The following is a 12180-nucleotide window of genomic DNA, read 5'->3' as shown; positions in this document are numbered from 1 at the left end:
AATTTAGATCGGCGTCATTTTATAAAATCAGTTCAGTTGAATGGATAAGTTTTCTTTGCTCACTGCTAGACAAGTTTCCTAAAACGCTCAATTAAACTGAAATGATCAAACTTAGGACTCGGTTTATAAAAACAATACAACATATTAAAGTCGAAAAAATTATTTGAACAACTTGAATCCAATTTTGCTCTTCATCGCGCACATGGCTGGCAAGACACCACATGGTGTCGACCTCAGAAGCGACTAAGACAAAAACTCACCTCTGCTATGTTCGGTTCTTTTCTTTTTCTGCAGTGGTAAAATCTCTGCAAGTTAAACAGGGAACTATGTGGACCGTCTTTGGCAAAGACTTTGCCATGATTTGGTTCTGAACAAATTTGAAGAGATGTAAATGAGTCCACTTCCACGTTGTCCTCCATCGCTGCAGGAAAGGAAAGAGAGCGGAAACGGAAAAAGAAATAACTGAAAGGGCCAACCGGAAGTACCGCCCCTCATACTGTGCTCTCCAGAATAAAATAGATCAGACGAGCAAAAAGTTTGTACGCTTGTTTCATACGTCGCCCTAAAGCAGGATTTTGGCCACTAACCTTTTTGAAAGTGACATCTACTTTCTTGGTTATTGATGAATGCGAAGGGCTTACAGTTTGATAACCACATCTGTCATCGTGTATAGATAACAAAACAGGAATTAGTCTTATCCCGATGTCTTTCTCACCTGCGCTGTTATGTCCAATGAATGGGATGGCCATCCAAATAGATAATCAAAACTGCTGAAGCAAGCGAATTAGAGCCCAGTAAACGCACAAGTTTAATCCTTATATTTATTCTGTTCACATCTGTACAGGAATGCATCGTCACAGCAGAAAACCAAACCTCGAGACCCGACTGTGGCACAACGGCCTTCACAACACATTCAGCCATAAATGAACAGACTTGATCGGCTTGCCGCCGATCCATAATTAATATTGTCATTTTCCCCTTATATCTGTCAATCAAATATATTTTGGGATCTTTTTTCCAAAAGGGAATTAAAAATACAAGTAGGCTCTTTATTGGGGGACTCCACCAGTGGAAATCAGGAGCTGAGAGCAGGAGGGGGGCAGCAAAGGTGACTGAGAACATCTTAAAGAAGGGCTTGCAAAAATGTTTCTCAATAGTCAAACCTACAAGCTTCTTCTAACATGAATACGCTGGGAGATTCATGAGGGGGCATCAAACAAAAAGAGTCCGCAAACAACATCAACAACAACAACAGGAAAAGGTATGAAAGAACACGACCAAGGCACAGAGGGGGCAGAGGCAGTTTGACTAACCGACAATAGAGAGAGCTCTAACAGCTCAAACGCCCAGATACTGTGTCTATCATCAACTATACTGGATGTCCTATATAAAGCGTTGAAATATAGTATTATCTTTGAAAGAAAAAAAACCACTGTTCACTGCAGCGGGACGAGAGGGATACATCATGTGCTTGCATGTGTTTTTGCATAATGTGTGTATGTAATTTGGATTCTGAGCAATCACGCCACCAAAACAACCAGCAAGATTATAAAATAGGATGTGAATATGTTTGTGTTTTGCGGAGGTGGGAGCAAGTCACAACGTGAATCTCAAGTATTAGCCTGTAAGTCTTAGGTTAGTTTGTCAATGGAAAGTCTTTGCGATTGTTTTTTTTTCTTTTGTAATTGACGGATGGAGTTTGATGTGGTCATTGTTGTTTCTTATTTGAGTTGAAAATGCTGTCAGTCTCTTTTTCATTTGAACCCCTTCTGGGACGGCGGTTACTACGGTGGACAGCTTATCATGTCAACACATTACCCGGTGCATGAAAGGGTTAAAACAAAAAACCATCATCCTTCAGACTAAAAGTAATGAACTTCTGAGCTTCCTCCATAAAGCACTTCATGAGCGAACCCCGCACTGCGCATCACACTGTTGCATGTATTTAAAAAGCATAAATGAGGGCTGCCGATACTAGCCACCGATACTTAAGGCAAAAAAGTCAGACATGGAATAAGTCTTCCCCAAAGAAGGGTCTTTATTCACAATTATTTGCCATGATGTTTAATTAACCCTTTCATGCACCCTGTAACCTGATAACATGACAAGCTGTCCACTGTAGTAACCGCTATCCCCGAGGGGGTTAACATGGTCATTTTAAACATCATTACAATTTATTTATACATAATGACAATGAAATAAAGAGAGTTAGTCTATCAAAAGTACAAGGTACTGTTACTCAATATCGGCATTGGGCAAAAGGGAATACTGGCATCGGTCGGAAAAAAAGGAATATCGTGAAATAATCCTCTCTATGTACTCACGAATACTTGGCTCCCCTGATTTGCTGGTTATTATCAATTCTCTAGGGCTGTGAGGAAAACAAAAGAATAACTTGGAAAAGTTGGCGCTCTGCGAGGTAAATAACGGTGAATTGTATTGTATTTTCTCGCGAAATGACCGTAGTTCAATTCTGAGTCGAGTCTTGAAAGCAAAGTCAACGTGAAGTCTTTCAAAAGCTTTAGTCAAGCAAGTTCCAAGTCCTAAAATTGTCTGACTCCAGTCAAGTCACGTGACTCCAATCCCCCCACCTCTGGTGTTTCGGTGCTGGCCGGAATTGCGGGCACACATCCTTGCGATCGTTGGACTAAGTAGGGTGTTAATTATTGGAAGGAGGACATTGACATTTCGTTATAGGACGACACACACTCCTAACTGGACGACAACAACAGCAACAACAACGACGTGAACAGAGAAATGCATCTCACACACAGGCACACACACACCCGCACACACATCAGGAGCTTCTGTGGACCGCTCTCCTTCATCCACATGGAAGAAGAGAAATAGGAAAACTGCATCCGCGCATGGTCTATTTTGCATGTTGCATTATTTATTTATTTATTTATGTATTTATATTTAACACTCAACTGTTTGCTTCCTGTTTGTCCCTGCCTTCCTCTCCAGTGAGTCAGTCCATGTGCTTTTCTTTTTTTCTCGTCTGAAGAGATGAGAATGATTGTGCTTCTTCTCTGTCAGCTCAGAGCATCAGTAGCCAAGTTTTGTGTGTGTGTGTGAGAGAGAGAGAGAGAGAGAGAGAGAAAGTGTGGTGGGACCCAAGTGAACGACACCTTGGACACTTGCGGCCTTTGGAGCGATTTTTTTCCACGCCATCCGGAGAAAGGCGGCGGGCGGACGGACGGGAGGGATTGAAACTGGATCAGTCGAGCATGGCGTCCAGTTGGTCGGCCAAGTCGTCAAACATGCTGCCGATGTCATCCAGGATGGACACGGTTGTCTTTTTGCTGGAGAAAGAGAGAGAGCAGCGAGAATTAATGGATAAGAAGTAGGGGTGGAATGAAAACCAATTTGAATTGGAAAATGTTTTGGGGATTTAGAGTCGTATGGGAACAGTATCGAGTTGAATCGTGATCCCGCTCAGTTGAACCAAATGGTCCCATTTTAAAATACGGTAACATTTAAAAAAAACGTTGAATCCTATTGCACCCCGCATATTAAGAGATGTATCGAAACATCTTTTACTAGAGAGATGCACACCCTTAACGTACATATATAATAATCGGTTTGGATATAACCAAACAGAACCCTTGAATTGTTTTACGATGTACCATCCTTGAACTGTATTGAGCTTCAATGTTCTGTTTTCTTCAGAAACAAACAAACTTCTTTACATTCTAGCCTTTCATGCACCCTGTGACCTGATTACATAATAAGTTGTCCATTGTAGTAACCGCTGTCCCTCAAAGGGTAAAGACAACAATACTTGTAATCTATTTTCCCAAATTGGTGACTTTGGCCACAGCGGAACGACCCACGGGCCAGATGTGGCTCCAGAGCCGCTGGTTGCAGACCGCAGATTTAAAGTTTCATTCAAGGTTGGCTCAGCGATGTTGCTCCCGATTCCCAACAGCCTCCGTGTGCCCACCGACGAGGATTAGAGGCCATCTGGCGCTAATTAAAGCTGTGCCCATTTCAGAACACTTGCGACACAAGTGCTGCCCTACTTGTCCGTGCTGTCCAACAAGTAGAGACATGAAATTGTTTCCGCCTCCTCGCGTGGCCAAATACTCACTCATTTTGCGCATCGTCTTCTTGGATTTTGTGCTCGACGACCTGTAAAGCCGCAGCCAAAGAGGCGCTGGTCTCCTCCAGACGATGCTGCGCCCCCTCGTCTTCCTCCCCTTCCATCTGCACCGACTTTTTCTCTTGTTCCTCCTCTTCCTCTTTGTGCTTCTTCTGCTCCCTCTCCTTCCTGCGCTCCTCTTCCTCCTGCACTCCCAACAGGTCGATGGAGAGGCCGGCGATGGAGGAGCGCGGCGGTTTGACGGGGTGAGGAGATGGCGTGGAGGGACTATGGGCGGGCGAGGGAGACGTAAGGGGCAGTCCCGGCGACAGGGATGGGCCGGAGGGCGCCTCGGGAGCGGGAAGGGGGGCGGCCGAGGGCGGCGGGGAGGCTTTGGGGGTCGGGGAGGTGCTGGCGGCCGCAGGGCTGGTGGCTGCCGGGCTGGTGGCCGTCGAGGCGACGGCAGCCTTGCCTGGTTTGGGTGCTGTCGGAGGGCCGCGAGGTTTGGGCGACACGGGAGGAGCGACACGCTTTGTCTCTGCCGTAGAAATGAATAGAGAGGCTGTCACACAAATCAAGAACACATACGTTATAGGTCACCAATGATTTAGGACAAATGTATCCCCGTAATAACAGAATTTGACATCGATACATCCATCCATCCATTTTCTGATCCGCTTTATCCTCACAAGGGTCGCGGGGGGTGCCGGAGCCTATCCCAGATGTCTTCGGGCAGTTGGCGGGGGACACCCTGAACCTGTTGCCAGCCAATCACAGGGCACACAGAGACGAACAACCATCCACGCTCACACTCACACCGAGGGACAATTTAGAGTGTTCAATCAGCCTGCCATGCATGTTTTTGGAATGCGGGAGGAAACCGGAGTACCCGAAGAAAACCCACGCAGACACGGAGAGAAACATGCAAACTCCACACAGCCGAGATCCAACCCACAACCTCTGCACTGTGAGGTCGACACGCTAGCCACTGGACCACCTGATATATATTATGAATAATAATAATAATAACATACAAAGTGGTACAGAAAATATACAAATATCCATTCTATATTTTCAAATGCACAGTGATGCCTTGAAATACCAGTGTTCAGATAAATGGGTTTTTCCAGCTGTGAGGCATCACTTGACCATTTTTTAAGTCTTAAAATACAAAGGAAAAAAATAGAGGTACTGCGATTGACTGGCAAGCGGTTCAGGGTGTCCCCCGCCTACTGGCCGAATGAAAACAGCTGGGATAGGCTCCAGAACCCCCCGCGAACCTTGTGAGGATAAAGCGGATCGGAAAATGGATGGATGGATGAACAATCGAGGTACGACAACACCAACGTCTGCCTAACATCAATTCGCACGGGTTTTTTTGGACTGGAAGGACAATATCGGATGGTACTGAACAAGAAGCACAATCAGAAGATCAAAATGGTCATGTGAATGTCTTACCAGGACTCTGTGCAGTGTCAGCGCTGTCAGGACCGGGTATGGGGACCCGTCGAGTCGGGGTTGGAGGGTCGGGTTGCGTTTTTCTCAGCGCCACCGAGGAAGGTTTGGGCGAGACCGGCGGCTTCAGGGACTTCCTGGCCTCCATCCACTCACAGCTCTCCCTACTCTTCTCCGTCCTATCAGACGTCTCCGACACGGGCCTCCGCCTCAGCACAACGCCACCGTTTTGCTGCCGGCAACCGTCGCCCGGACTTTTGGACGAGTCTGATTGTTGATTGCTTATTTGGACGACGGCTTCTGTTTGCTCAGCCACTCGCTGCCTCCTGCGTAAGGTATCGGAGCCGGTTGTCATGGTGACGACCGTGGGAGACACGGGCGATACGGGGTCTGTCGAAGGAGGGCGAGGTTTCCTTCGGAGCGTCGACGAGCCGTCTGAGATCTCGGCGCCGGAGGAGACCACGGTGGAACGGGGTCGCGGTTCTGGACGTTGCTGGGCCGGTTGCGCGGGGACCTCCTCCTCATCGCCCGCTGGTCGACTGACGGTCCTGTGTCGATTCAGGACGTCGTCATCTTCCGATCCGAGACCGCCTGAGCCAGCCTGGCGACGGAGTGTTGGGGGGCTCACCTGGAAAAGACGCGATGGTTAAGACATTTCAAGCGTGGAGGCCAAATCGAGCGCATTACTTGGCAGCCTCTTGATTGGCTTCGACCAAACTGCACGCCGGTGAACCGATGGAAACCCGGTTCAATACGCGACAAAGACCGTATCCCGGACTGAATACACAAACACCTGCGTGTAGTTGGCGCTGCTTCCCAGATTCCTCGGCAGGGTTGCGGCTCCGCTCACGATGGACGTCTCCAGCATGGCGGCGAGGCTGCGCACGCTCCCAGAAGCCCCCTCTGACCTCCCCAGCCCGGCCGACTCCTGAACTCTTAAAGCCGAGCCCAGGCCGCCGCAGTCGCTGGCTCGCCTTTCTCGAAACGTCGGCGTGCCGAGGAGCCCCTCCCCTTGTCCTTCCCCCTCCCCGTCGGCCCCAGTGATGGAAGAGCAGGACCGTTTCGGAGGCGTAGGGGGCCGACCTTTCCGCCGAGGACGCAGTGTGACCGACGACTGGCTGCGGTTAACGGTGACGTCGTTGGCGGGGCTGCGCGCGGAACCGCTGCGGCACACGGTGGCGTAGCGCGAGTCCGTTTCGGGGCCCATCAGGCTGTGAGTTCTGCGTAGCTCCTCCTCCTCGCTCGGTAGCCGCAGCGTCGGCACGGGCGAATCTGCCACCGTCGCCTGCTGGGCGGAGGGTCTCGGCCGAGCCCGAGGGGAGGCCTGCTGGTTTCGAACGTGCGTGGGGGTTTGTGGTGGCGTTTGCGTGGGCGTGCGCGGGGGATTTGGAGAACGAGAGACACTCGGGCGTGGTTTCGCCAAGGGGCTAGGACCACCTTCTCGCTGTACCCTCGCCTCCGTGCGGGGCTCCGAGACGCTGCCGCCGCCCGGGCTGGATGGAGGGGTGGAGGGACCTTGCTGAGCCTCCGGATCAAGACTTCCTCTCTGTAAGTCCTTCAGTCTCTTCACTCCTAACATGAGCTTCTTCTGGTGGCCTGAGTGAAGACAAGCAGAAGGAGCGTCCGTCAAAGAAAACGGATACTTTTCTTCTTCCTCCAACTGGCAAGGATACACCGAGGTTGAGAGAACGACTCGCTAGCGTGGGTGAAGAAAACAGCCGAGGATGAAAACTCGATTGCCTCAATTGGGAGGCCGAGGTTAAGAGAACAGTCCGTGACCAAAAGGATCCAAGCGGAAAAGTGAATGAGCAAAATCGATATTCACGTCATTTTAAAAATTTCTAAATGACCTCCGAAATGCCCTTACCGAGTTTGGAAATGCCGATCTCCTGAAGATCCTCCAGGCTGATATCCGAGATGAAGTCGATGTTTTCGTAACCGTTCTGCACCAGGACTTGGTAGTATTGACTGAGACCCAAGTGAGAAAGGAAATCTGCCAAATTGGCCTATAAAAAAAAACACACACACACACACACACACACACGGGCCCGGTGAAATGAAGACGGCTCATTTCGAGCCTCTTTGCATTGTTTTATAACAGACTGAATGTGCAGCTGCCAAAATCTACTGATCCTGTTCACTTGCGATTTGTCAAGTACACGTGCGATCCTTACGGGCTTGCGCTCTGGCAGCCAGTCCGCCGAGGGCAGCTTGCTGATCTCTGACATGAACTTCTTCCGATGTCCGGGCTTCATCACCCCAATCGCCGTCATGTCCTTCGATGCAGAGAAAAAAAAAAAGATATTTGAAATTGACTGCAACCTTTTCACTATTTTTGAAATGCAAACCATTTGATGCATCCAGTCGAGATTTGCGCATTTAGCTGGAGGAACGTTATGTCTTGATAATCTCTGGTGAGAGGCCCCTGCTCAAGGGGTTTCACATTATAGCGCCGCGTCAGCTTTAATACGCAGACGCAGTCACATACATGGACACATAGTGGCGCACTCGGGGACAACTACAGAAACAGCTCAGGCGAGAGTACGCAGCCATTTGAGGAGAACGCAGATATGTAAATGGAGCGGACAGAATACAGGAAGCGGTGAGTATTCGGACCGGTGAGGAAGAAGGTGGGGGGGGGGGGCAGGGGCGCTGTCAGGTGACTGAGACACGAGGGTCATGATGACATTGTATGGGTCCGTGAATGTTGTGAGCTATGTCGAGCGAAATCTTGACAAACAAAAGGGGCGGGCATGAGGAGGTCAAGGGGTCTTGACCTTACCTCGGGGGTCATGCGGCTAACAGTGTCGAGATCATATCCCGCCGTGAGGAAGTGGGTGGTGTAGAACTGCAGCTGAAACTCACCCAGCCACGCCACCACTGCCTGCTTCTGAAACACACAACACAACATGCCCGCGCTTGCTTCGAGAGCACAAAACACGGCCGTTGGAATCTAGAACCGAGCGATTATTCCGTTGCCTGCTTCTAGAACACAACTCGCTACCGCCGACATCTATGGCACATGCCACTGCGGTGCGCAGCGAGAACAGAGACAGGAAGATATCAGACTGATTCTAGAACTAAACATGCTACTCCCAGCTTCTAGAGCAGAGGACGTATCTCACCGCCTGCTGCCCGAGCACCGAACAGTTGTAGATCCTACCGCTGTCTGCTTCTATTTTACTGAACAGAATAGTCGATGACTTGCCTCGAGAACACATAATCTCAACGTATGGGCCTTGACCGTGGGGGACTAGATATTTCTATTTCTAGACACAGCCTCCTATTGCCTCTTTTCAATGGATAGTACACCACTGGAAGCCTCTCGAAAGGGACCACCGTGACACACCGCCTGTTTCTACAAGACAATATACTAGAGCGCACACAGTAGGCTAAAACTGTATTTTCTAGACTAGAGAATATTTTGCCAGTTTCTAGGACACAATATACAACACTTCTGCCGAATTGTACAACACACTACGGGACTGAGAACACATTATACAATTCACTCAAGACAATAGTAAAGTATATCTTTAGCTGAGGTTGGTTTCCAAATCCACTTACTGAGTAGTTCTGGATTTCAAGCAGATTGGGTTACTTTTACCCAGAGATTGGGTTATTTTTTTTCTTTTCTTTGGACCCAGCAGTTTGGGTTGAAGATTGGATTTGGGCAGGCTGAAGAGCTAAAATTGGTGAACATTTTAGAGTTTTGAGAAGTGAAGTTGAAGTAAATTTCAGGAACGTTTTTTTTTTTTTTTAGGAAATGTCAGTGGGTAACACGAGTGGCCTCGGAAGCAGGGATGGAGGTTTAAATGCAGGTCAGGGAATTTGGGGCATCCGGTGTAAAAACCGGGCCCACGCATCATGTGAGTGACTTGTAGCAACACCTGGAAAGGAGAAACCTGCGTCTTCATCAAAGGGAATGTTAGTCCTAAAATTATTTTTAACACCAAACCAATGACTTGGTAGTTGTGACTCATCAGTGTGGGTAGTTATTAGGCCAAATCCTCAACCCAACGCACTAAATAGCCATTCCATCCAATTTAAGGTTCATTTTGACAGTTTTAAGAGTGACCCTCCTTTACATAACACAACATGCCAGTTTATCTGTCGGAGACGAAACAGCTATCAGAACTCCTTCTAGAACACCACATCGAGTCGGTTATGTTCTTACATGGCAGGGAATCGTACCCACCGCTGTTTGATATTTTCATAAGCATGGAGACAGAGGACAAGAGGGAGGAGATCATACTTGAATACACATCACAAGATATAAGAGGCAACCCCAGTGAAAGCGCTAATCTTCAAATCTATAGGAGTCGTTTAACAGCATGGTGAAGGCGTATTGGCATCACATCGTGGCAAGCTGTGATGTAAAAAAATAATAATAAATCATAAAATAAATAATAATAATACAAGTCGTGTCTGAGTGCAAAATAATAGTTTTAGAGTGGGCAAGAAGAGGATAATTCAGAAGCTCTGCTGACCTGCGACTTGAATTTCTACAGGTGACGGAGAAGAAAATAATCTTCAATCCTTTAATGCGGTTTTTCGGACAAAGAGTGTGAAAAACGAGAATGTCCAGAGAAAAACAAAAATTTCAATGTCACACTTTGTCTGTGTGACAATGCAAAAATCTCTGCAAAATAACACTCAGGAATTGAAGCGCGGCAGAAGAAAGGATGAAAGTCATTTGGGGCAGATATGTTTGGCAGAGCAAAGAAAAAAAAAAAGAGTGCATGTCAAGATTGCTCTCGCTGCTTTTTTGTAATTAGGGTGAACCGACCCTTCAAATAGCTTTTGGCACACGCCCTGAATGATGTCCGCGGCTAAGTCCGAGATAATTCCCTCATTTACCGCTCCCTTGCTCGATTCGGAGAGTCGGATGGAAATTAACACATGGGCGCGCTGGCTCAGCAAAGTGAAAAGAAAACATTTTTGCTTTTTCCTGCATGATTAATAACCATCACCAAGGCCTTGATCAAACATACACCACGCATTAGAACGGACCGCACGCTTGTGTTGTGCTGCCATTAATGCAACGATAAAGTGTTTTGTTTTGTTTTTTTTGGTGGTGGGGGGGTCATATTTTTATGGTATATTTACAGTTTAAACTCTTAATATGGGCAATCACCGTCTTGGCCCAAATGTAAGACGGCCCTGATTATAAGACGACCCCCCTCTTTTTCAAGACTCAATTTTGAAAAAAGACTTTTAATACCAAATTAATTTTTATACAGAAAATAAGTACAGTACATCTGAAACAAATGATTATAACAATATATTTGAGAGAAAAAGCATGTTATTTTGCCTCATTCAAATCTTAATATCTGAACATTTAAATATGTAAACTAAAGTACAATCACATTCGTAAATGAATGGCTTCTGGTTTTTAAAATGTATATTACATCATAACTTCTCAGATGCCGGTTAACCTGGCCAATCTTTGACCCACTTTTCTCCAGATTGGCGCTACGTTTCTCCATTTTCTGTTATCCTTTCCATTATTTTCTTCTCTTTTCTTTCTTACCGCTATTTTTTATTTTTCTTCTTCGTGCTACCGCTATTTTTATTTTTATTCTTCGTGATGGGTTCACTTTGGCCTGAGGAGTCAAGTTCAGCATTCGCTTCAATGATATATGGCGCCATCTAGCGTCGTGAATGGGTATAATGCATAAACCCCAAATATAAGACAACCCCCACTTTTCATTGTCAACATTGTCTTATATTCTGGCCAATACGGTATTACTATTTATGGGGCAGGGGCCTGTCATTAACTCACAGTTTTTCACTATTCGCTCCCTAGTTGATCCTGGTGACTCTAATAGGTCGCTGGAGTGTACTTGTTAATCACAAATTGTTTTTCAGTGCCGCAGAGCGTGATGTCACTGTGAGCCCCTCCAATGAGGAGAATGCGGTGCAAACAGAAGCTCATAGAAGACGCCGAAATGCTCGCTTCAAGTCCTCCTCACATCACGCAGTGCGGCCGGCAGGTGAATAGGGCAGCGGCACGAGAGTGGAAGTGCTGGGAGACAAGACTGCCAAGAAACCCACTGATTCTTCCATGTGTCTGTCACTCTGCCTGTCTCCATGGCGACAGCGGGAAACCGAGGAGTCATGAGCATTCGCAAGTAAAAGCGGAGACCGCACTCCCGCAAGGCAATCCCTCCTTAACCATAGGAACGAGAAACCAGCCCAAAAATAAATAAATAAAAAACTCACTTTCCCATCGTCCTCCTCAGCCTTGCGCTCAAATGGCCGGTGCTCATGAACAGTGGAAGCAGAAGAGCCTTGAAGTCAAGGTGAGGAGAAAAAAAACACAGAAAAGAGAAAATATATTAAGTCAAAGCATACCGTATTTTCTGCACGATAAGGCGCACCTAAAAGCATTCAATTTTCTCATAAACCGACAGTGCGCCTTCTAATCCGATGCACCTTAGATACGGATCAATATTCTGATTTCTTGGATGTGGTATTTTAAAAGTTCTTTGAAGCTATTGGTTACAGCTGCAGCGGTTGAGAAGGCTCGATATAAACAAAGCTGTATTGTATTGTATTCCTTTAGAGTAGCTCCATCTAGTGGATCTATAATGCAACCACAGCCACTATTGTAGCCTCTATTCTGTCCGTCTTATAATGCG

The 12180-nt window shown here is 47.1% G+C and overlaps 1 protein-coding gene across 5 annotated transcripts in view; it reads right to left on the bottom strand.

Moving 5' to 3' along the window:
* LOC127613649 (caskin-1-like) overlaps window positions 1-12180 on the bottom strand; it is a 34953-nt gene that overhangs the window by 1298 nt on the left and 21475 nt on the right. For 3 of the 5 annotated variants that reach the window (XM_052084760.1, XM_052084761.1, XM_052084764.1), the window contains 8 exons: window positions 11762-11829; window positions 8322-8429; window positions 7714-7815; window positions 7407-7545; window positions 6333-7135; window positions 5543-6167; window positions 4094-4622; window positions 261-3305 (listed from right to left, as the gene is read on the bottom strand). In XM_052084760.1, coding sequence (XP_051940720.1) covers window positions 3221-3305; window positions 4094-4622; window positions 5543-6167; window positions 6333-7135; window positions 7407-7545; window positions 7714-7815; window positions 8322-8429; window positions 11762-11829 — 2459 coding nt within the window. In that variant the 3' untranslated portion in view covers window positions 261-3220. The remainder of the gene's footprint in view (window positions 1-260; window positions 3306-4093; window positions 4623-5542; window positions 6168-6332; window positions 7136-7406; window positions 7546-7713; window positions 7816-8321; window positions 8430-11761; window positions 11830-12180) is intronic. The other 2 variants (XM_052084762.1, XM_052084763.1) reach the window with 2 other exon arrangements.

The sequence above is a fragment of the Hippocampus zosterae genome, chromosome 13 (genome assembly GCF_025434085.1).
Source record: "Hippocampus zosterae strain Florida chromosome 13, ASM2543408v3, whole genome shotgun sequence".
Classification (NCBI taxonomy): domain Eukaryota; kingdom Metazoa; phylum Chordata; class Actinopteri; order Syngnathiformes; family Syngnathidae; genus Hippocampus; species Hippocampus zosterae.
This window is presented reverse-complemented; position numbering and strand designations above follow the sequence as displayed.